Genomic DNA, 26264 nt, shown 5'->3' on the forward strand with positions numbered 1-26264 from the left:
GGTTTGCCGCTCCTTCCGCTGCCTGCGCTTGTTTTCTGCATGCCCTCGGTGACGAGACTAGAGGTGCTCAGCACCCTCCCGGATGCGCTTCCTCCACTTAGGGTGGTCTTTGGCCAGGGACTCCCAGATGTCAGCGGCGATGTTGCATTTTATCAAGGCGGATTTGAGGGTGTCCTTGAAACATTTCCTCTGCCCACCTTGGGCTCACCTGCTGTGTACGAGATCAGAGTAGAGCACTTGCTTTGGGAGTCTGGTGTCAGGCATGCGAACAATGTGGCCCGCCCAACAGAGCTCGTAGAGTGTGATCAGTGCTTTGATGCTGGGGATGTTGGCCTGATCAAGGATGCCAACGTTAGTGCGACTGTGCTCACAGCGGATTTGCAGGATCTTGCACAGACATCGTTGGTGGTATTTCTCCAGCGATTTGAGGTGTCGACTGTATATAGTCCACATCTGAACCATACAGGAGGGCGGGTATCACTACAGCCATGTATACTACGAGCTTGGTGCCAGAATGGAGGGCCTGATCTTCCAACATTCTTTTCCTTCGACGGCTGAAGACTGCACTGGCACACTGGAGGTGGTGTTGAACCTTGTCGTCAATGTCTGCCCTTGCGGATAATAGGCTCCCAAGGTCGGGAAAGTGGTCCACATTGTCCGGGGCCACTGTGGATCTTGATGACTGGGGTGGGGGGTGGGGGGGGGGGGGGGGGGGGGCAGTGCTGTGTGGCGGGGCCAGGTTGGTGGAGTACCTTTGTCTTACGGATGTTTAGTGCAAGGCCCATGCTTTCGTATGCCTCAGACAATATCAGACAACATAACCACCACTAATAAATATGGATATAACTGACACTAGTCAAGTTAGTATTCAGTTTAAAAATATTTCATTCATCATTGTTCATATTTATAATAGAATGCTGGAGAGCACTTGTGTCTAAAGCATCGTCATAACATCCCTTCGGTCACTTTTACATCATGGTAACATTACGCAACTGCAATCCGCAATGAGACACTCTGGTTTAGGAGAAAATCTTAAACTTACAATTTCTTTAAAAAAAAAATGCAGAAGAATTTACATTTATCTCTGGCCAACTTAAACCTTTTGTTCTGCTTCGAGAACACAGAGCTGTTAGCATGCCATGGCAGCATCTGAACAGCCAAAAGCAATTTAATTAACGTAGACAATGATTTATCAGGTTGCTTCATGAGGGGTATCCTTCTGTATATTACCCCATTTTATTTTTTCCTTTACTGACACCATTCAAGTGATATGGTGACTTCAAGTGATTAACATTTTATAATAATAATTCTAATTCATCTTTGCATAACATGGCATCAAGTGCTAGTCACCTTAGGGTATGCTGGCAAATATAACCGAACTGGGAGACAACATATTGGCTTGCAAAGAATTGGGTAGAATACACTGCTAATTGTGATGCTGCAGGGATATCTCGACATGGGACTGTGGAAAGATAGTCTTGATCAACACGTTACATCACTTGAACCTTTGCATTAAAACTGCTGGGTTTAAGCATTATTCAGCAAAAGACTTTTGAAAGTCCATTGAATTTTATAAAATAATATTTTCAGCTCTGGTAGAAACAAAGGTCAGTTTGGGGCAAAAGAGCAAGCTGGTTTCAATTAGAGATTGAAGTTTTACATTTGAATTATTGAAGTTCGAGAGTCTGCAAATAGTATAAAAGCAATTCAAAGACAGATAAATAGTTTAAACAGTTACTTAGTCTGTGTTTTCAATCAACTTCAGGGTTTATAATCAGCTTTAATACTTTATATTTGAAACCGTTGGAAGAATTAATTTTTGAACTTCTAAAGCCATAATGGATGTCAATTTCCCATATGATTGGAGAGTGTTATCTTTTCAAAGGTTGCAATTTGTGTTGAAACTAGCCAAAGATTGTTCTCGCTTCCCCCATTCTATACTGAATTTGCATTTTACATGAAAGTCTCAAAGGCTTTTCCTGTCAATCCAGAGCAAAAAGTGATCTGTAATTCAGCACTAGGTTTCATCACTAAAATTCGTCACTATCCTCCGCCTGCTCCACCACAACATGCAGGCCGCGATCCTTACCAACAGATCCATTACAGACCCAATCCACGTCCTGACTGGGGTCAAACAGGGCTGCGTCATCGCCCCAACCCTCTTCTCAATCTTCCTCGCTGCTATGCTCCACCTCAGTCAACAAGCTCCCCACTGGAGTGGAACTAAACTACAGAACCAGTAGGAAGCTGTTTAACCTTCGCCGCTTCCAGGCCAGGTCCAAGACCACTCCAACCTCAGTCATCGAACTACAGTACGCGGACGACGCCTCAGTCTGCGCACAGAGGCTGAACTCCAGGACATAGTCGACGTTTTTACTGAGGCGTACGAAAGCATGGGCCTTACGCTAAACATCCGTGAGACAAAAAGGTCCTCCACTAGCCTGTCCTCGCTGCACAGCACTGTCCCCCAGTCATCAAGATCCACAGCACAGCGCTGGACAATGTGGACCACTTCCCATATCTCAGGAGCCTTCTATCAACAAGAGCAGGCATCGACGACGAGATCCAACATCGCCTCCAGTGCGGCCTTTGGCCATCTGAGGAAAAGTGTGTTTGAAGACCAGGCCCTCAAAACTGCCACCAAGCTCATGGTCTCCAGGGCTGCAGTAATACCTGCCCTCTTGTATGGCTCAGAAACAGGGATCATGTACAATCGCTGAAGAAACACCAACGATGTCTCCGCTAGATCCTACAAATCCCCTGGGAGGATAGTTACACCAACATTAGCGCCCTCGACCAGGCCAATATTCCCAGCATCAAAGCACTGACCACACTTGATCAGCTCCGCTGGGCAGGCAGTTCGCATGCCAGACACGAGACTCCCAAAGCAAGCACTCTATTTCAGAACTCCTTCACGACAAACGAGCCAAAGGTGGGCAGCAGAAACATTACAAGGACACCCTCAAACACTCCCGGATAAAGTGCAACATCCCCACTGGCACCTGGGAGACCCTGACCAAAGATCGCCCCAAGTGAAGGAAGCGCATCCAGGAGCGGCGCTGAGCACCTCGAATCTCAATGCCTCGAGATGCAGAAATCAAGCGCAGGCAGCGGAAAGAGCATGCGGCAAACCTGTCCCACCCACCCCTTCCCTCAATGACTATCTGCCCCACCTGTGACAGAGACTGTGGTTCTTGTATTGAACTGTACAGCCACCAAAGGACTCCCGTTAAGAATGGAAGCAAGTCCTCTTCGATTCTGAGGGACTGCCTATGATGATGATGACAACTAGATTTACAACCTCACTCAGAGGCAACATGGATGGTAAATGTGCAAAATAAAAAGTGTTATTTTAGCACAGTTGGTCACATTCTGAACCAAGTCAAAAGGTCACAGTTCAGGGCTAATCATTCTGAACAGTGCCGCGAGATTGCTGCATCTTTTAAACCAAGGCTCCAATTTGACTGTTCAGCGGCATGTAAAAAGATCCCAAGGCATCCTTCAAAGCGCTCTTCCAATGTTCTGGCCAACATTCATCCCTCAGCCAACACCACTAGAAAACAGATTAACTACTCATTTATTCTGTTTGTGTGACCGCTGCATTTACTTGCATAACAGCACTGACCACACTTTGAAAAGTACAGGAATTAATTGGTAGTGAAGCACTTTGAGATGTCTAGAGGATGTGAAAAGTTTTATGTAAATGCAAATTCTTTTACACTTCACAACAGAGTTGGTGCACTGTTCTATGATTATGTTGAAGGCATTGTATTATACCATATGGAGGAAGAGTTTGGCCAGTGCCAACCAATGATGTAAAAAAGTGGGATGTGCTGAATTCCTTGAAGGAACCATAATTTGTGAACAATATTCTGAGGAATAATGACCATACTTTGATTAAATTCTGGGACCAACACCTAAAATTTGTAAAACAAAATATATATGCTGGATTTTTTTTTTTTAAAAAGCACACAAAAGACAAGTAATTCATACAATCGCAACACAAATGTACCAGTAATTGATAAAAATTGCTGATGTGTGTTGAAAGTCAAGTCTCATGGGTATTCACTATGCGAGCATAGAACTATGTTCGATGTCAGGATGTCTTCTTTATGCAGAAGGTTATCAATGCTTGCAACAAGTTGCCACCTAGGCTGGTGAATGTCAATTCATTGCAACAGGTCAAAAAGGAGCTGGGCAAGTGCCTTGTTGTGACTAATATCACGGTGTACAATCAATTGTTAGGATGTTGCCAATGTGCACCACGGTCACTGATCTCCATTTTGTTTGTCTTGGAGATCAGAGGAATTTCCCAGAATTGGCCGAGGGTTCTCCTTATCTGGTTATTTGCATCTCCCAGGAGGGAGAGAGCTTTGGGTCATGATCCTTGGGACAGGGTGGATCCATCAGCTGGTCTTTACCTGTCCATCTTTTCGGATGTTCATATGCACGAGCTCTCTGATGTTTCCATACATTTTATCATCTGTTTTTTTTCTCCTACATGCTTTTGGGACAGCAATTCCACTTTATAAAATCAGTCCCTTTTGCTATAGACTTTCAAAACCAATCTGTATAGTGATGCACATTTCAATAACATTTTGTAGAATGATGCATTTTTGCTGCATATCTGATGAAAGCAACGGATGCGGGATTACACTATAGTATCCATGTCGTAACTAGAGATGTACTCAAATTCCCCATCTAATTAAATATTTTAAAAATGTTACCACTAGTGCTTCCTGCAACACAAAGCAATCTCAATTTAGTTACTAGGTCTTCAAATCAAACTTCAATGCTGCAATTAAAAATACCTTAGTTTCATTATCAAGCAAGCTCAAAAAACACAGCATAAAGACTAACGACCAACAACTACTTAAGCAACAGGTCGCCGATCATTGAGTCCTAACAACAATAAAGTGAGCAAGCTTGGGTATATATGACTATTATATTTTCATGGTCTACAGGGCTGTACTAATACCCATCCTCCTGTATGGCTCAGAGACATGGACAAATGTACAGTAGACACCTCAAGTCGCTGGAGAAATAACAATGTCGCCACAAGATCCTGCAAATCCCAAGGAGGACAGACGCACCAACACATTAGTGTTCTCGACCAGGCCAACATCCCCAGCATCGAAGCACTGACCACACTTGATCAGCTCCGCTGGGCAGGCCACATTGTTCACATGTCAGACACGAGACTTGCAAAGCAAGTGCTCTACTTGGAACTCCTTCACAGCAAACAAACCAAAAGGTGGGCAGAGGAAACATTACAAGGACACTCTCAAAGCCTCCCTGATAAAGTGCAACATCCCCACTGACACCTGGGTGTCCCTGACCAAAGACAACAGTAAGTGGAGGAAGTGCATCCAGGAGGGTGCGGAGCACCTCAATTCTCATCGCTGAGCGCATGCAGAAATCAAGCGCAGGCAGCGAAAAGAACGTGTGGCAAGCCTGTCCCACCCACCCCTTCCCTCAATGACTATCTGTCCCACCTGTGACAGGAACTGTGGTTCTCGTATTGGACTATTTGGCCACCTAAGGACTCATTGAGAGTGGAAGCAAGTCTTCCTCGATTCTGAGGGACTGCCTATGATGATTTTTAGTGTAAGTGATCATCAGGTCTGTTGGATTTTGAGCACAAAATTTGTTTAGTAGCATGTATTTTGCAGTAAAGTAGCAGAGAATTAAAAACAGGAGTGGGGTGGGAAGAACAGAAAGAAAGTAAATCACATGACCAGTGTAGAATAGAAGAAAGTAAGTATTCTCCAGTCAAAAGATTCCCAGAGGTAACAGTCAGCATGTAATCAAGGGGCAATTTCAATCCAAGGATCTATTTACATACTTAGTATTAATAGCAATTATTTGAAAAGGGTGTTACTGTGGGATACATTTTGATAAAATGGAATATTCAATAGCAATGTTTCCTGAAAAAATTGATTTACAATGACAGTTTTCACCCTTCTTTCTACACTTTATTCTTGCACTTATACCAAGGTTTATTATGACAGTGATGAAACCAGGGAGCACTAAGATATAGTACCCCATTTGCACAGTTCAATGCTCGCAAAAAGTGGGGCTGGGTGCATGCGAACTCCAGTAGATCCTCGAGATGCTTGTTAAACTCACAAATATACTCACTGAGCCAATAGGTAGCTGAACAGCCTTAATTTTGCAACATTTATTTTAGCTCAGACAATTAGCAAAAGGAAATCATTGGTATTGTCAATATGCACCAAAACATACTGTATTTTTATTGGGACAACACTGATCCTTTGGGCGATTCAGAATTCATCACTCTTTTGGTAAATATACTATCAGTTGAAGTCTTTCTAGATGTGTGGCTATAACTCAACTTCAAAAACGGAATCAGGTCATTAATTGCATAGGTCCTATAAATACTTCTACATAACTCAGCCAGTGTGTCAATATCTAAAATGTCAATTTGTTGAGGTGGCTGCCTGAATTTTACATCATCTGTATTAGTATTTTGTTTCAGAGAACCTTTACACAATTCATTAGTGAGGCAAATTATCAACATTAAATCGGTCAGCCAGACATGGAATATTGAACACTCACTGAACAGGAATGAATAGTTAGTAGAATAAAGTGAAATAAATAATGTGCTACTATTACATTTCTTTGATATGCTGTTTAATAGTGACTCTTTCAAATATATCTTTCCAAACTTAAATTATATTGTTAAATTCATGTGTGTTGTGCAATACATTAAGATCTCGAAGTGCACAGAAAACCACAAAGTAGTCCTATAATTCCAAATTATGATCCAATGGACCATTATGGTGAATTTACTTCAACAGAACACTTAAACAAGTGTTTAAAAAAAAAAACTGGCGTGACAAGAGATTAGCAATGGAAATTAGATTCAAAACATGGCTGTCAGGGGCAAGACAGACAGAATGATACAAAGCCAAATCTTGACTGGTCAGGTCTCAAAAAAAGGTTGGAACAAAAAAGGATAAAACTGCATAACTTCCTCCATGTCTTTTTCCCAAACAATATCCAAAAGTGGGATATTGTTAGAGAAGGTGGTAGAGGGAAGGGAACTCTGCAGTAGGACTGACGTTGTGCTCGACAGCAGCAATATGTGACAGCAGATATCAACTTATTAATATCCAAACATTGGTATTATATAGTTTAACACTTAGTCACTGTGGTTAACACTACTGGGGTTCAGTGAGGAACAATGAGACGGAACATATATGGTATGCCATAATCCCAAAAGACTTCATTCATAATTAAAAGCTTCATTATGTAGTCATCCCTAGTTTTATAACTAACAGATCTCAGCCAAGAACAGTAGGAATACATCAATTGGCCTCACTGTCTCTAAAGTAGGGTGAGATGGCATCAAGAAAAAAAAAGTAAAACCAGCCAGTGGTCCAACTCCAATGTAGGATATATTATGCGAATATTAGGAGAGGACAAAGTCAAACGGCAATGTTCCAATGTCAAATATTCTGTTGATAAGGGTTCAGGCTCATGTGAAGACTGATCATTTGGAAACGGCATTGGTGGGCTGCCTGTGCTCACAGAACTGTACTTTAGTCAGACCCACTCCCTTCAGGAAAAGAGGAGGGAGAAAGACAGGGTTTATGGTGATATTTCTCATTAATCCTGCCTATTACAGTAAAGCTTGAAAACATAACTCAAAGTTAGCACTCAGTTCACCAACTCATATCACATCTTCAAGTTCTGGGTGACCCCTTTGCAGCAGACACTGTCGACTCAGAATTCATAGCACAGCACAAAGCCTCTGTTAATGTCAACCAGAGCAAGCTGTCCACTCCAATACAGTTTCTCTGTATCCTTTTATATTCTTCCTTTTGAAATCCTCATCCAATTCTCTTTTCAATTAGGTTACAATATCTGTCGCATTTGGAATACAATGTTTAACCTCATGAAAAAGCTCTAACTTCCACTATTAAAGTGGCAAAAGAACTATACACAAAATCATGAAGGTCAAAATTTCAAAATCACTACTCATTCAAAAAAAATTTTTTACAAAACATATGGGAAAATAAAAATTGGAATGTAGACATTTTACACATTGCACATTTATCAAATGGAGTAATAAAGAGCAGGAAAGACAAAGGTGACCTTGACAAAGAATTAGAAAAGTTAAACAAAAGTTATCAGATAGGAAAAAAAAAAGTCACCTTTTCTCCCTCATTATCCAAATCTTTGCCGCTTTCTGCAGCTATGCTCTGGTCCTAGTACAGTGAGCTGGGTTTATTATACTTTTGTTTATTACTGGAGTAGTTTGTCCAAAGAAATTTAATTCAAAATTATTCCTTGGATAAAAGACATTTCTAAAAAGGAACGACATGAAGAACTTTTGTGGCTGACCTTGATTAGATAGCAACATTTGTATCGAATACTGTCTCATTGCTACACACACTCAAATAAACTCAGAACAAATGAGCTCATGTCCCTGCAACTAAAAATGAATGACTTACTGAAAAACATTTCTGCAGTGAGCCCCTACATATGGATTCCATTCTTATCAGGAAATGACAAAGTCTCTTACTAAATCAATTATCGTAATCTGAATTTTTTTTAAATTTAAAATACTGCCTCAACTTTCACCTGTTTCCATATGACAAGAGTTGCTTATTTAAACATTTGCATGTTGAAAAGTCTTTCTGCGAGTACACTTTTATTGGTTTGTACAATTATCCATATTGTGACTGGTCAAGCTACTATTCCACCAGAGTACACATGAGAACTGTAGAACTAGAGGTTACAATTTACTGAAGGAAATGACTCCTATCTGGAAATTTCTCTGCTCAGCTGACAGGCGAATGGATTGGTCGGTTTCACGCAGCCCCGGCTTTGTGAATGACTCAGTTAACCAGATCGTCCACTTAACACATCAAACAGGCGTCAATCGTCTGCTGAAAGTTTTGAAACTCAACAATGTGATTCAACTGTTTCCACACAACTTGCGTAAACCAAAAATGCTCGGTTACAACGTATGCTGAAAGCAGATCCAAATGTACAAAAAAAATATCCACAACTGTGGACAACGCACAAACTCACAGGGGGAGGAGCGGAAATGGAATGAAATGTGTGATCACCATTATAAAACAGCCAGGAACATTTGTTTTTAAACTTAGTGTGCATATCTTTATACCCACCCGTCCATTAAATAAACTCATTTATCAACATATAAAGCCAATCTTCGGGGCGTCTCTTGTTCCGACCAGGCGGTGCAGCACTTCCGCTAAACCTGCACTGCTCTCACTCTGGGTGGGGGGAAAGCTGTTTTTTTTTAAATAAACTCAATGTTAATTTTCTACTTCGAAAGGGGGCGAGCCCATCCCCTCCCTTCCCTTCCCCCGGTTGCTTGCCGAGAATGTATATTTTTGTTGTTGGTTTGAGTCTTTCTCCATCTGGGAGCAGAGCCCGCTCCCGCCCTCCCGCTAAGCCGGAGAATCTGACAGTCAGCTGAACGTGCGGAGCCTTCAGCGTTTCCCAAATAACACCAGCACCTCGCAGCGCCCGGCACAAGGCACAGAAAGCCCCAAAAAAACACCACACACAGCACACACAAAGGAAAATGAGACTCACCTAATCCGGGCGCTACATAAATGAAGTAGAGGAATGATGAGGACAAGGAGAAGAGGAATAACAAAGCAAACACTGAGCGGTTCGGGATGCGTAAAATTCTCATATTATGCTTTAAAATAAATGGAGAAAAAATTGCGGACACCCCCGTTAGACAAAAAAAAACACACGCTCCAGTGAGAAGGGGGGGGGGCGGGGGGTTACTAACAGGGATTTTATTTCAAGGGAAGGGGGGTGGGAGAGCGTCCGCGATGAAATAGCGGCAAAAAAGGAACCTGCTCTCCGCACTCATGAATAAGGAAGAATCAGCCTTTAAACCCAGGGTGGTGCAGCTCTGGCTTGTTTGCTAACTTCCGGCGGGAGAGTGGGGCCCGCCCTCTTGTTGGCAAAAGAATGATTACTTTCTAACGTAGCAATGCGTTTCCTGTTTCGGGCCAATATTGCTGATTTTAAACACACACACAGTTGCTTCCTTCGCTCTGTTAACCCCGCCTTCTCCCTTGATTGAATTGCAGTCTTTGTTTCCACAAAGATTGCCCATTCAAGGTTAAAGGCTCATTCAGACGGAAGGACAAGACTGCAACCCCAGCAAATTATTTTTTTTTAAGAAATAAAAACATCGACAGCACAGCAGCTTTGGTTTGCAGGCGTGCTGAGTCTGGTCTCAGTGAGGTGCCTGCGGTGGACTGCTGATAACGCCTCCAGCAAAGTCATGTTTTCCGAGCGCGGGCGGGTCCGCCCTGGCTCCATGCGTCAGGACACCCAAGCGACAAGCACACCCCATGACGCGACTCCCTCCTGATAGTGATTCAGGCTCAACGCTGACTTTATGAAAGGCGGCACAGACAGACTTAGAACACGCCCTAGCACAACGAGGCCGACATCAGCAAGATCCGGAATGTTGGGGCACAGAAAGCATTTTTCAAACAATCGCCGACTTTCTGCTGCACTATTATTACTTCACTCGGGCTCATTCTAAATATCGTTGTGCTTTTTACAGGGTGGGGCTTGTAATCACCGATCCCCAAGACCACCATTGAAACCACACTGAACAACCCAGTGATGCCTATCCCCGCTGTTTCCCCTTCCCTCACTCGGGATAAAGTTTGGCCTCTTCAGCACCAATGCAATAAATAATGAGAGGTTTAGAACACAGCGAACCTAGAGGTGCAAGATCACATTCCACCACTGTGATGCTCTGTTTTACTTTAACAATAAAATTAATATGACACAGTTCAAAGTACCAATCACACGAGAAGATAGGCTGGTCAGCAACTCCTTCAATGCTTCTTCCACAGGGCTGCCAAACTTGCACCACTTTCCGAACATACTGTGTAAAAAAAAAACCACCAACAACAAAGCACAGCATTTAAAGAAGCTAAACATGCCCACCTGCAGATGCCAATGGGCTGGTAAGAGATCCCCGAAACAAAATAAGTGACCACGACTCCCTAAACCGGAGAGAGGATTAAAACCTCCAAACGGCAATCTTTATTTCTGGGCCGTGCTGCTCCAGGAATCGCTGCATGGAATGCTGCCATGCATCCTTGATTTAATGGCCAGGTCTGGAGTTTTCTTACCCGAAGGGGTACAAAAATCACTGCAACAAGAAAGTATATCCCCAGTACTTTTTCCCCAATGCACTGGAAAACAAGTCTTGGATAAAATACTTTTGGAACATTGCCAATTGCATGGGTGGTATGCAGGCCGTGTTTGTAGTGGGGAAAGCACAAAGTATTTGGCTCATCTGCCTGACAATTTATCACTCTGTCTTTTTGGCTTTTCCACTACAAACAAATTTGGCTTAAGATGTTTGTGTCCAGTTTATATTTAGTATCCTGGGTAACAAACTTAGCACTCAAGTGCATCTCAGTTGATACCATCAATCAATAAGTGATTTCATGACTGGTTATATTGAATTCCAGCTGCATTTTCAGTATTATTTTCTATTCTCAGATACAAGTGACATGGATCATTGTAGCAAGTTTTGAATTATTGATAAATATATTTGATTTACTTAATCACACAGTTCTTTGGAGCAAAAAAAAGTTAGTTCCATTGTGAAAATGTCTTTGTTCAGTAAAAACTTTACATCCTCCAGTATTGCACAAGCAGACCTTTCCTGCAATTAAATATCGAGAACTGCCACAGTCTTCGGCCCCGCCACAAACTGTTCTCTTGGCTTCATACGTATTATATATGTAAACTTGTATTTACTCTGTACAGCCACCAGAGGGCTCATCCCCTGGAGTCCCAAGGGATCCCATAATCCCTTGGGAGCACAAGTATTTAAGGAGGCTTCACAGGTTGGAGAGGCACTCTGGAGATCTGCAATAAAAGACTAAGGTCACACTTTACTTTGAGCTTACAGTGTTCAGTCTGACTCATTCTCCATACACTACACCTGGTGACGAGATACAGATAGCGAACCCAAAGATGCAGAGAACAGTGGGCATCCTGGAGAAATTCTCGGAGGGAGATGATTGGGAAACTTTTGTGGAACGACTCGACCAATATTTTGTGGCCAATGAGCTAGATGGGGAAGAGAGTGCTGCCAAATGAAGGGTGATCCTCCTCACCATCTGTGGGGCACCAACGTATGGCCTCATGAAGAATCTGCTCACTTCAGCGAAACCCACGGTGAAATCATACGATGATTTGTGCACACTGGTGTGAGAGCATTTGAACCCGAATGAAAGTGTTCTGATGGCGAGGTACTGGTTCTACACCTACAAAAGGTCTGAAGGCCAGGAAGTAGTGAGTTATGTCACCGAGCTAAGACGCCTTGCAGGACATTGCGAATTTGGAGCACATGCTCAGAGATTTTTTCGTACTTGGCATTGGCCACAAAACCATACTTCGCAAACTTTTGAATTTAAAGACCCCAACCTTGAGTAAGGCCATAGCAATAGCCCAGGCGTTCATTGCCACCAGTGATAATACGAAACAAATCTCTCAGCACACAGGTGCTGCGACAAGTACTGTGAACAAAGTGATGTTGTTTTTGAATTGTAACGTACAGGGCAGGTCACACATACCTGCAGCTACACATCCGCAGACGTCTCAGAGTCCACCATCAAGGGTGATGAATGCAAGGCCATTAACACCTTGTTGGCGCTCCGGGGGTGATCATCATTTCCATTCATGCCGATTCAAAGAGTATGTTTGCAAGAGCTGTGGAACAATGGGACACCTCCAACGAGTGTGCAGGTGAGCTGCAAAGTCTGTTAAACCTGCAAACCACCATGTTGCAGAGGAAGATAGATCCACGGAGGACCACGATGAACCAGAGCCTCAGATCGAGGAGGCAGAGGTACATGGGGTGCACACATTCACCCCAAATTCTCCCCCGATAATGCTGAATGTTGAACTAAATGGACTCCCGGTGTCAATGGAGCTGGACACGGGCACGAATCAGTCCATCATGGACAAAAAGACTTTCGAAAGGTTGTGGTGCAACAAGACCTCAAGGCCAGTCTTAACTTCAGTTCACACGAAACTAAAGACTTCCATGAAAGAACCGATTCCTGTAATCGGCAGTGCTACCGTAAAGGTCTCCTACGATGGAGTGGTGCACAAGCTACCACTCTGGTCAGTACCGAGTGATGGTCCCACGCTGCTCGGCAGGAGCTGGCTGCGAAAGATACGCTGGAACTGGGACAACATCCGAGCGCTATCATCCGCTGACGACACTTCGCGTTCCCCGGTCTTAAAGAAATTTCCTTCGCTGTTCGAACCAGGCATCGGGAAATTCCAAGGAGCAAAAGCGCAGATCCACCTAATTCCAGGGGCACGACCCATCCATCACAAGGCGAGAGCAGTTCCGTGCATGATGAGAGAAAGGGTAGAGATCGAGCTAGACCGGCTGCAAAGAGAGGGCATAATTTCTCTGATCGAGTTCAATGAGTGGGCCAGTTTTATCATCCCAGTCCTCAAGGGAGATGGTGCTGTCAGAATTTGTGGCGATTACAAAGTAACTCTCAATCGTTTCTCCCTGTAGCACCAATACCCACTACCAAAGGCCGATGACCTCTTTACAATGCTGGCGGGAGGAAAGACGATCATGAAGCTGAATCTGAATTCAGCCTACATGACACACGAACTGGAGTATTATCATAGAAGGCCTTCACCTGCATCAACACGCACAAAGGTCATTTTGTTTATAACAGATGCCTGTTTGGAATCCGATCGGCGGCAGCGATAGTCCAGAGAAACATGGAAAGCTTACTGAAGTCAGTCCCGCACACCTTGGTCTTCCAGGACGACATCTTGGTCACAGGTCGGAACACAGTCGAGCATCTGCAGAACCTGGAGGAGGTTCTTAGTCGACGCAACCACATGGGGCTCAGGTTAAAACGTTTAAAGTGCGTTTTTTCTGGCGCCTGAAGTGGAGTTACTGGGAAGGAGGATTACGGCGGATGGCATCAGACCCACCAATGCGAAGACGGAAGCAATCAACAACGCACCAAGGCCACAGAACATGACGGAACTGCGGTCATTTCTGGGACTCCTGAACTACTTTGGTAACTTCTTACCAGGTCTCAGCACACTGCGAGAACCACTGCATGTCTTACTACGAAAAGGGGACAAATGGGTTTGGGGCAAAAGCCAAGAAAATGCCTTTGTAAAAGCGAGAAAATTGTTATGCTCAAACAAATTGCTTGTGTTGTATAATCCATGTAAACGTTTGGTACTAGCATGTGATGCATTGTCATATGGCGTCGGGTGTGTATTGCAACAACTTCATGATTTTGGGAAACTGCAACCGGTTGCTTATACATCCAGGAGTCAGTCTAAGGCTGAGAGAGCCTACAGCATGATTGAGAAAGAAGCGTTAGCATGTGTCTGTGGGGTAAAGAAAATGCATCAATATCTGTTTGGGCTAAAATTCGAATTGGAAACTGACCATAAGCCACTTATATCCCTGTTCTCCGAGAGTAAAGGGATAAATACCAACGCGTCAGCCCGCATCCAGAGATGGGCGCTCACGTTGTCCGCATACAACTATGCCATCCGCCACAGGCCAGGCACAGAAAACTGCGGCCTATGCTCTCAGTAGGCTGCCATTGCCCACCACGGGGGTGGAAATGGCACAGCCTGCAGATCTAGCCATGGTTATGGAAGCATTTGAGAGTGAGCAATCACCCGTCACTGCCCGGCAGATCAAAACCTGGACAAGACAGGACCCCTCATTATCTCGAGTCAAAAGCTGTGTGCTTCACGGGAGCTGGTCCAGTGTCCCAGTGGAAATGCAGGAAGAGATAAAACCGTTCCAGCAGCGCAAAGATGAAATGTCTATACAGGCAGACTGCTTTCTGTGGGGCAATCGAGTAGTGGTCCCCAAGAAGGGCAGAGACACCTTCATCAATGACCTCCACAGTACCCCCAGGCATCGTAATGATGAAAGCGATAGCCAGATCCTACGTGTGATGGCCCGGTATCGATGCAGACTTAAGAGTCTTGCATTCACAGATGTAATACATGCTCGCAATTAAGCAATGTACCCAGGAAGGCGCCGCTAAGTTTATGGTCTTGGCCCTCCAAAGCGTGGTCTAGGGTACACGTCATCTATGCAGGCCCGTCCTTGGGTAAAATATTCCTTGTGGTTGTAGACGCGTACTCCAAGTGGATTGAATGTGAGATAATGTCAGCTAGCACGCCCGCTGCCACTACTGAAAGCCTGCGGGCCATGTTTGCCACACACAGCCTACCCGATGTCCTGGTGAGTGACAACGGGCCATGGTTTATCAGTGCTGAGTACAAAGAATTCATGACCTGTAACGGGATCAAACAAGTCACATCTGCCCCGTTTAAACCAGCGTCAAATGGTCAGACAGAGAGAGCTGCGCAAATCATCAAGCAAGGCTTGAAGAAGGTAACTGAAGGCTCATTGCAGACTCGTCCATCCCAAGTCCTGCTTAGCTATCGCATGAAATCCCACTCACTCACTGGGATCCCACCTGCTGAACTGCTCATGAAAAGAGCACTTAAAACAAGGCTCTTGTTAGTTCACCCTGATCTACATGAACAGGGAGAGAGCAGGCAGCTTCAACAAAGTGCATACCATGATAGCGCAAATGTGTCACGTGAGATTGAAATCAATGATCCTGTATTTGTATTAAATTATGGACAAGGTCCCAAGTGGCTTCCCGGCACTGTCGTGGCCAAAGAGGGGAGCAGGGTGTTTCAGGTCAAACTTTCAAATGGACTCATTCACCGGAAACACTTGGACCAAATTAAACTCAGATTCACGGACTATCCTGAGCAACCCACCTTGGACCCTACCTTTTTTGATCCCCCAACATACACACCAGTGGCAACCGACACCATGGTTGACCACGAAGCAGAACCCATCATCCGCAGCAGCCCAGCAGGGCCCAACACACCAGGCAGCCCAGCAAGGCCAACTGCACAGCAGCCCAGCGAGGGCCCAACAAATGATTCAACAACACCAGCTTTCACACCGAGACGATCAACCAGGGCAAGAAGGGCCCCAGATTGATTCACATTGTAAATACTTACACGATTGACTTTGGCGGGGAGTGTTGTTATATATGTAAACTTATATTTACTCTGTACAGCCACCAGAGAGCTCATCTCCTGGAGTCCCAAGGGATTCCATAATCCCATGGGAGCACAGGTATTTAAAGAGGCTTCACAGGTTGGAGAGGCACTCTGGAGATTTGCAATAAAAGACTAAGGTCACACTTTACTTTGAGCTCACAGTATTCAGGCTGACTCTTTTTCCATACACTACAATAAATACATAAGAAGTACATTAGAAATAGGAGCAGCGTAGGCCACCTGGCCCCTTGAGCCTAAGATCATGACTAATCTGATCATGGACTCAGCTCCACTTCCCTGCCTGCTCAAAATAACCCTTTATTCCCTTATCGCTCAAAAAAATCTGTCTATCTCCGCCTTAAATATATTCAATGACCCAGCCTCCATCGCTCTTTGGGGCACAGAATTCCATAGATTTACAATCCTCTGAGAGAGGAAATTCTTCCTCAACTCAGTTTTAACTGGGCAGCTCTTTATTCAGAGACTATGTCCCCTAGTTTTAGTTTCACCTATGAGTGGAAATATCCTCTCTGCATCCACCTCATTATCTTATATGTTTCAATAAGATCATCTCTCATTCTTTTGAATTCTAATGTGTATAGGCCTAACCTACTCAACCGAACTTCATAAGCCAACTCCCTCATCTCCGGAATCAACCTAGTGAATCTTCTCTGAACAGCCTCCAATGCAAGTATATCCTTCCTTAAATAGGGAGACCAAAACTGTAGGCAATACTTTAGGTGAGGCCTCACCAATACCCTGTACAATTGGAGTAGGATTTCTCTGCTTTTATACTCTATCCCCTTGCAATAAAGGCCAACATTCCATTTGCCTTCCTGATTACTTACATACTAACTTTTTGTGTTTCATGCACAAGGACCCCCAGGTGCCTCTGTCCTGCAGGACTTTGCAATTTTTCTCCATTTAAATTATAATTTGTTTTTCTATTATTTCTGCCAAAGTGGATAACCTCACATTTTCCCACATTATACTCCATCTACCAACTGTTTGCCCACTCACGTAACCTGTCTATGTCCCATTGCAGATTTTTTGTGTCCTGCTCACAATTTGATTTCCCACCCATCTTTGTATCATTAGCAAACTTGGCTACATTACACTCAGTCTCTTCATCCAAGTCATTAATATCGATTGTAAATAGTTGAGGACCCAGCACCAACCCCACTAGTCACTGTTTGCCAACTGGAAAATGACCCATTTATCTCTTTTTTCTGTTAGTTAGGCAATCCTCCATCCATGCCCCTGATCCACCCCCGTGAACTTTTATCTTGTGCAGTGACCTTTTATGTGGCATCTTATCGAATGCCTTCTGGAAATCCAAATACACCACATCCACTGGTTCCACCTTATCCATCCTGTTCGTTGCATCCTCAAAGAACTCCAGCAAATTTGTCAAACATGATTTCCCTTTTATAAAACCATGCTGACTTTGCTTGATTGAATTCTGCTTTCTCAAGTGTTTCCTTAATAATAGACTCCAGCAATTTCCCAATGACAGATGTTAGACTAATTGGTCTATAGTTTCCTGCTTTTTGTCTGCTTCCTTTTTTAAATAGGGGTGTTACATTTGCAGTTTTCCAATCTGCTGGGACCGCCCCAGAATCCAGGGAATTTTGGTCGATTACAACCAGTGCATCCACTATCTCTGCAGCCACTTCTTTTAAGACTGTAGGATGTAAGCCATCAGGTCCAGGGGACTTGTCCATCTTTAGTCCTATTATTTTACCAAGTACTACTTCTTTAGTGATAGTGATTGTATTAAGTTCCTCTCTCGCTATAACCCCTTAATTATCAACTATTGAGATGTTTTTAGTGTCTTCTACCATGAAGACCGATGCAAAATATTTGTTCAACATTTGCCATTTCCCTGTTCTCCAATATTAATTCCCCAGTCTCATCCTGTAGGGGACCAACATTGACTTTAGCTGCTCTTTTCATTTTTATGTACTTGTAGAAACTCTTACTATCTGTTTTTATATTTCGTGCTGGTTTACTTTCATAATCTATCTTTCCTCTCTATCATTTTTTAGTAGTTCTTTGCTGGCTTTTAAAAGTTTTCCAATCCTCTGGCCTCTCACTAGTCTTGTCCACGTTGTATGCCCTTATTTTCAATTTGATACCATCCCTTATTGCCTTCGTTCGCCACGGATGGTTATCCCTTCTCTTACAGTCTTTCCTTCTCATTAGTTTTGTAGCAAGTTATGAAATATCTCCTGAAATGTCTGCCACTGCTCATCAACCGTCCCATACTTCAATCTTTTTTCCCAATCCACTTTAGCAAAATCTGCCCTCATACTTTTGTCGTCTCCTTTATTTAAGCTTAGGACACTCGTTTGAGAACCAACTTTCTCACCCTCCAACTGAATTTGAAATTGCTCCCTGGTTGGTTCTGCAATGTACTGTTCAAGGAAACTATCCAGGATACACTCTATCTACTCTTCCTCAAGGCTACTCTGGCCAATTTGCCTATAGACTATGGCCACCAGTGACTTTTCCCCCTTATTATTCCTTATCTCCATCCAAACTGATTCAACATCTTGATCTTATGAGCCAATATCATTTCTCACTAACGCACTGATCTCATCCTTTATTAACAGTGTTACTCCACCTCCTTTTCCTTTCTGTCTGTCCTTCTGAATTGTCAAATACCCCTGAATATTTAGTTCCCAGTCTTGGTCACCTTGCAACCATGTCTCTGTAATGGCTATCAGATCATACCCATTTGTGTGTATTTGTACCTTCATCTCATCTATTCTGTTACGAATGCTACGCGCATTTGGATAAAGAGCTATAAAAAAAAATTTACCATTTTTTTCCTGCTTTGACCCCTCTTTCTGACTCACCTTTATGTTTATACATTCTGTCCCTTCCTGGCATGCTCTGGTTTTCATTTCCCCCGTGCTACTCAGATCTATTTCCTTCTCCTTATTCTTTGACTTTTTTAATTTTCGCTCATCTGAACCTCCCCCTCCCCACCCCCCAACTAATTAGTTTAAAGCCCTTTCTACAGCCCTAATTATTTGATTCACAAGGACCCTCGTCCCAGCACAGTCTAAGTGGAGCCCGTCCCAATGGAACAGCTCCCTCTTACACCAGTACTGGTGCCAGTGTCCCATGAACCAAAACCCATTTCTCCCACACTAGTCTTTGAGCCACGTGTTTAACTCTCTGATTTTATTTACCCTATGAAAATTTGCTCGTGACTCAGGTAATAATCCTTTGTGATGCTGCTTTTTAATTTTGCCCCTAGCTGCTCATAATCCATCAGCAGAACCTCTTTCTTTGTCCTAGCTATATCGTTGGTACCCACGTGGACCATGACAACTAGATCTTCCACCTCATAAGAACTTAAGAAATAGGAGCAGGAGTAGGCCATACAGCCCCTCGGGCTTGCTCCACCATTTAATACAACCATGGCTGATCCGATCATGGAATCAGGTCTAATTCCCTGCCCGCTCTCCACAACCCTTTATTCCCTTATCGGTTAAGAAACTGTCTATCTCTGTCTTAAATTTATTCAATGACCCAGCTTCCACAGCTCTCTGAGGCAGAGAATTCCACAGATTTACAACCCTCTGAGAGAAGAAATTCCTCCTCATCTCAGTTTTAAATGGACGGCCCCTTATTCTAAGATTATGCCCCCAAGTTCTAGTCTCCCCTTTCAGTGGAAACATCCTCTCTGCACCCAACTTGTCAAGCCCCCTCATTATCTTATACGTTTCGATAAGATCACCTCTCATTCTTCTGAATTCCAATGAGTAGAGACCCAACCTACTCAACCTTTCCTCATAAGTCAACCCCCTCATCTTTGGAATCAACCTTGTGAACCTTCTCTGAACTCTCCAAAGCAAGTATATCCTTTCATAAATATGGAAACCAAAACTGCACGCAGTATTCCAGGTATGGCCTCACCAATACCCTGTGCAACTGTAGCAAGACTTCCCTGCTCTTATACTCCATCCCCTTTGGCAATAAAGGCCAAGATTCCATTGACTTTCCTGATCACTTGCTCTACCGGCATACTAACCTTTTGTGTTTCATGCACAAGTACCCCCAATCCCGCTGTACTGCAGCACTTAGCAATCTTTCTCCATTTAAATAATAATTTGTTCTTTAACTTTTTCTGCCAAAGTGCATGACATCTCACTTTCCAACATTATACTCCATCTGCCAAATTTTTGTCCACTCACTTAGCCTGTCGATGTCCTTTTGCAGACATTGCTTTTCCTGCCAGCTTTGTATCGTCAGCAAACTTGGCTACGTTACACTCAGTCCCTTCCTCCAAGTCGTTAATATAGATCGTAAATAGTTGGGCTCCCAGCACTGATCCCTGCGGCACCCCACTGGTTACTGATTGCCAACCCGAGAATGAACCATTTATCCCTGCTCTCTGTTTTCTGTTCGTTAGCCAATCCTCTATCCATGTTAATATATTACCCCCAACCCAGTGAATCTTGTGCAGTAACCTTTTATGTGGCACCTTGTCAAATGCCTTCTGGAAGTCTGAATACACTGCATCCACTGGTTCCCCTTTATCCACCCTGTTCATTACATCCTCAAAGAATTCTAGCAAATTTGTCAAACATGACTTCCCCTTCATAAATCCATGCTGATTCTGCCTGACCGAATTTTGCTTTTCCAAGTGTCCTGTTACTGCTTTTTTTATAATGGACTCCAAAATCTTCCCAATCACAGATGTTAGGCAAACTGGTCTATAGTTTCCTGCTTTTTATCTGCATCCTTTTTTAAATAGGGGCATTACATTTGCAGTTTTCCAATCTGCTGGTACCTCCCCAGAATCTAGGGAATTTTCATAAATTACAACCAATGTATCCACAATCCCTGTCGCTACTTCTCTTAAGACCCTAGGATGCAAACTATCAGGTCCAGGGGATTTATCCACCTTTAGTCCCATTATCTTACTGAGTACCACCTCCTTAGTGATTGTGATTGTGTTAAGTTCCTCCCTCCCTATAGCCTCTTGACTATCCAGTGCTGGAATATTATTAGTGTCCTCTACCGTAAAGACTGATACAAAATATTTGTTCATAGTTTCTGCCATCTCCATGTTCCCCATTACTAATTCCCCGGTCTCGTCCTCCAAGGGACCAACATTTACTTTAGCCACTCTTTTCATTTTTATATACCTATAGAAACTCTTGTTATCTGTTTTTATATTTTGTGCTAGTTTACTTTCATAGTCTATCTTCCCTTAATCATTTTTTTAATCATTCTTTGTTGTCTTTTAAACGCTTTCTAATCTTCTGTCCTCCCACTAGTTTTGGCCACATTGTACGTCCTTGTTTTTAATTGGATACCGTCCTTTATTTCTTTAGTTAGCCACGGATGGCTATCTTTTCTCTTATGCCTTTTCCTCCTCACTGGAATATATTTTTCTTGAGAGTTGTAAAATATCTCCTTAAATTTACACCACTGTTCATCAACCGTCCTACACTTTAATCTATTTTCCCAGTCCACTTTAGCCAATTCAGCCCTCATACCTTCATAGTCTCCTTTATTTAAGCTTGGTATGCTGGTTAGAGATCCAACTTTCTCACTCTCCATCTGAATTTGAAATTCAACCATGCTATGATCACGCATTCCAAGGGGATCCTTTACTAGGAGATTGATTGTTAATCGTGTCGCATTACACAGGACCAGATCTACGATAGCCTGCCCCCTGGTTGGTTCCGTTACATACTGCTGAAAAAACCCATCCCTTATGCACTCTATGAATTCTTCCTCAAGGCTACCCTGATTAATTTGATTTGTCCAATCAATATGAAGGTTAAAATCACCAATGATTATCACTGTTCCCTTTTTACAAGCCCCCATTATTTCCTGGTTTATGCTCCGACCAACAGAGTTGCTGCTGTTAGGGGGCCGATAGATTACACCTATCAGTGACTTTTTCCCTTTATTATTCCTTATCTCCATCCAAACTGTTTCAACATCCTGATCATTTGAGCCAATATCATTTCTCACTATTGCAGTGATTCCATCCTTTATTAATAGAACTACCCCACCCCCTTTTCCTTTCTGTCTGTCCTTCCGAATTGTCAAATACCCCTGAATATTTAATTCCCAGTCCTGGTCACCTTGCAACCACGTCTCTGTAATGGCTATCAGATCATACCCATTTGTTTCAATTTGTCCCGTCAACTCATCTATTTTGTTACAAATGCTATGTGCATTTAGACATAGTGCCTTTAAAAAAAATTTTATTACTCTTTTTTCCTGCTTGTTTCCTCTCTCCTTCAAACTCACTTTCTTTATTTTTGCTTTCTAATTCCAGCTTTACTCCCCTCCCTACTGAATCTATTTTCAGGTTCCTATCCTCCTGCCAAGCTAGTTTAAACCCTCCCTATCAGCACCAAGCTTAGTTTCTGATACACTCTTATGTTTATGGATTCTGCCCCTTCCTGTCACGCTCTGGTTTTCATTTCCCCAAATGCTACCCTGCTCTATTGCCTTCACCTTATTCTTTGAGCTTTTAGGTTTCTGCTCATCTGAACCCCCCACCCCCCACCCCAATTAGTTTAAAGCTCTCTCTGCAGCCCTAGTTATTCGGTTCACCAGAACCCTAGCCCCAGCACATTCCAAGTGGAGTCCGTCCCAACGGAACAACTCCTTCTTAGCCAATACTGGTGCCTGTGCCCCAGGAACCAAAACCCATTTCTCCCACACCAGTCTTTGAGCCATGAGTTTAGCTCTCTGATCTTATTTAACCTATATAAATTTGCTCGTGGCTCAGGTAGTAATCCAGAGATTATTACCTTTGTGGTTCTGCTTTTTAATTTGGCCCCTAGCTGCTCAGAACCTTCTTGGCTGTCCTATCTATGTCGTTGGTACCCATGTGGACCACGACAAGTGGATCTACCCCCTCCCACTCCAAGTTCCTCTCCAGCCCTAAGGAGATGTCCTTAACCCTGGCACTGGCCAGGCAACACAGCCTTCGGGACTCACACTCACGGCTGCAGAGAACTGTATCTATCCCCCTAATGATACTGTTCCCTACTACTACAATGTTTTTTTTTAGTCCCTCCCGCTTGAATGGTCTCCCGGACCTGTTGGACAAGAGCAAGCTCCGAGGCGCCTCCACCACTACATCCTGAGTCCCCATACCTTCCTGACTCACTCTCCTGTCCCTGACCACGGATCTAATTTGAATTCATTACTCTAATTGGTGTGACTAGCTCCTGGATCGTGTCGTCCAGGCAACTCTCCCCCTCCCTGATGTGTCGTAGTGTCTGCAGTTCAGACTCCAGCTCATCAACGCGGAGCCGAAGTTCTTCGAGCTGCAGACACTTGCTGCAGATGTGGTTGCGATGGATCTCAATGAGGTCAACCAGCTCCCACATGCAACAGCAGAAACACATCGCCTGTCCTGCCATCTCTAATGTACTTAATTCATTAAATTTAGTTTTTGGTTATTAATCCCGGCCCCTAATTTAAGGCCCTTAATTTAAAGCAAGAAAAGAGAGTGAAAAACTTAGCAACCAATCACTTGCTTGCTTTCCTGTGACGTCGAACGTAGTTGCCCTGTTCTCCTTTGTTGCCCTCTCTTACCTGCTCACGCTGCTCCTTGCTGCTGCTGGCTGCTCTCTCTTTGATGCTCTGCTGATGCTCAGATGTTCCCTCTTAAGTCGGGGGTGTTGGCACCATCCCTCTCCCTGGCCACTGTCAGAGAGTGAACCAAACTGTTCACAACCTTGGCATCTTATTTGATCCTGAGGTGAGCTTCAGACCCTATATCCTCTCCATCACTGAGACCACCTACTTCCACCTCTGTAACATCACCTATCTCCACCCCTGGCTCAGCTCATCTGCTGCTGAAAACCTCAACCATGAATTTTTTACCTCCACACTCGACTATTCTAGTGCTCTCCAGGCCAACCTTCCAGCTTGCACCCTCCGTAAACTTGAGCTCATCCAAAGCTCTGCTGCCCATATCCTAACTCGCACCTGTTCACACATCACCCAGGTTTTCTGACCTACATTGGGATGAAAACAAAGTTGCCATCTTTGTTTACAAATCCCTCCATGGCCTTGCCCATCCCTATCTCTGTAACCTCCGACAGCTATCCGAGATTTCTGCTCTCTACCAATTCTAGCCTCTTGTGCATCCCTGATTTTCATCACTCCATCATTGGCATCTGTGCCTTTAGCTACCTCGGCTCTAAACTCTGGAATTCCCTCCCTGAACTTTCCTGCCTCTCTACCCCTCTCTCCTCTTTTAAAACACTCCTTACAACGTACCTCTGTGACCCTCAACTGTTTTAATACCTCCTTATATGGCTCGATGTCAAACTTTGTTTGATAACACTGCTGTGAAGCACCTTGGGATGTTTTACTATGTTAAAGGCACTTTATAAATGCAAGTTAAGACATTCTGGATCTAGTACCAAATGATTGCCTTTATTTTTAAAATCTGACACAGATGTTTGAGCGTGGCACTTCCAAGTTGATGTACTGGAAATGTGTGCTAGACATACTGGGCTAAAAATTGGATAGCCCCTGAAAACGCGTACAGGGATTGCGATGCGTGATTAAACCGTGCCCATTCAATGTCATGTAGGCAGCACGCAAACTTTGTGCCGCCTGCTAATTATAAAGATAGTGGCATGCAGCCCATTGCTAAGCACGATGCGGAGTGGCTGCATGCTCAGCAGAGGACTTAAGTTCATGCAAGGCTAGCACCAATTAAAGCTAGCCTGCAGTTCTTAAATCCAGCCTGCACCTTTTAAAGGAGAGGTGCATTCTGGCTGCAGCAGGTACTGGAAATCAGTGTGTGACCTACAGGAGGAGTGAAGATAGTGCAACATGGCAGGGAGAGGGCTCCGAGATTTTCAAATGCAGTACTCAAGGCCCTGGTGCAGGAGATGGACAGGAGAAGAGGTGGCTTGTATCCACTAAGGGGCTAGGAAGCCCTTCAGACAGATGCTGCGAAAGATAGCCATCACTGTTAAGGACCTGAATGCAATGTCTTTCACAAGGCTTTGCTCAGAGCATGTAGTTCATCCTTTCCAGCTCAGAAAGGGTGGGCAGATCCATTAGCGCACTTGTGGACCCAACTAGCATACAATGTCTGATGGCCGATGTCTCAGCCTCCATTGCAGAACAAATAATGTCTGAGTGCTGCAATGGAAGCCGAAGTCATGCAAGCTCAGCTTGCTGCCACACAAGCACAGGCTGCTGCCATCATGGCTGGGTTTACCAGTGTTGAAAGTGGCTTGCAGGATGTCACAGCAATCCAGCAATCTGTCCTGCAGCAGATCACTAGGATTGCTGAGGTGCCATCCTGGGGGAGTGGCAGTGGCTCCGTGAAGGATGAACCTGCTGTTCTCTCTCAGGATGACATCATTTGTCCTCCCACTATTGCCACTATGCCAGTGCACCAGCTAGCCCAGGCTGCTGACAGCCATGCCAAGGTGTTGCAGTCCGAAGCCAGGCCTACTAGGCCCAGAGCAGTTAGAGTCCATCCTGAAAGGCAATCTGCAGTCTCCCAACAACAACAACTTGTATTTATATAGCGCCTTTAACGTAGTAAAATGTTCCAAGGCGCACTGAACATCAGCAGCCTTCCACCAGCCATGCTGCAGCCACACAGCTAGCACTGCATAGGAGCACTAGAACAGGCAAAGGCACAGTGAAGACAGGCACTACGGGAATGCACCAGGGTGACTAGTTAGATTTTGTATGAAATATTGAAAAGGTTTTGTAATGTATGTAACCAGCATACTACTGTAACCCTTATACAATTGTCACCCTCATGTAACCATTACATACTGTACGTACTTACTAGAAATGCACACCTTGACCACAGGGGGTGTACTTGTGGGAGACACTCCTTACCTGGAGATTCAGGTATATAAGGGGAGGTCCCTCGCAGAGCCAGCACTCCTTGTTCCAGGTAATAAAGGTGAAGGTCACAGAGTGACTGTGTCTGCAGTACATGCCTCGTGTGATTATGTTTAAGAGTTAAGGACTCAACACCTGGCGACGGGAAACGGGAATCACTGAACCCAGAGGATGGCCACCGGTAGCTCAGAGGAACGTTACTGTGTGGGTGAAGACTGGGACGATTTTGT

General features: G+C 44.0%; 1 protein-coding gene across 4 annotated transcripts in view; it reads right to left on the bottom strand.

Annotated features, from left to right (window-relative positions):
* LOC139277490 (beta-1,4-galactosyltransferase 5-like) overlaps positions 1–10100 on the bottom strand; it is a 94318-nt gene extending 84218 nt beyond the window's left edge. Inside the window, exon 1 of one of the 4 annotated variants that reach the window (XR_011596093.1) lies at positions 9595–10100. Coding sequence is in view for 3 of the 4 variants with exons in the window: in XM_070896002.1 (XP_070752103.1) it covers positions 9595–9697 (103 nt within the window). In the remaining variant the exon portion in view is untranslated. The remainder of the gene's footprint in view (positions 1–9594) is intronic. The other 3 variants (XM_070896002.1, XM_070896000.1, XM_070896001.1) reach the window with 3 other exon arrangements.
* Between the last annotated feature and the right edge of the window lie 16164 nt (positions 10101–26264).

This window comes from Pristiophorus japonicus, chromosome 12, assembly GCF_044704955.1.
Source record: "Pristiophorus japonicus isolate sPriJap1 chromosome 12, sPriJap1.hap1, whole genome shotgun sequence".
Classification (NCBI taxonomy): Eukaryota; Metazoa; Chordata; class Chondrichthyes; family Pristiophoridae; genus Pristiophorus; species Pristiophorus japonicus.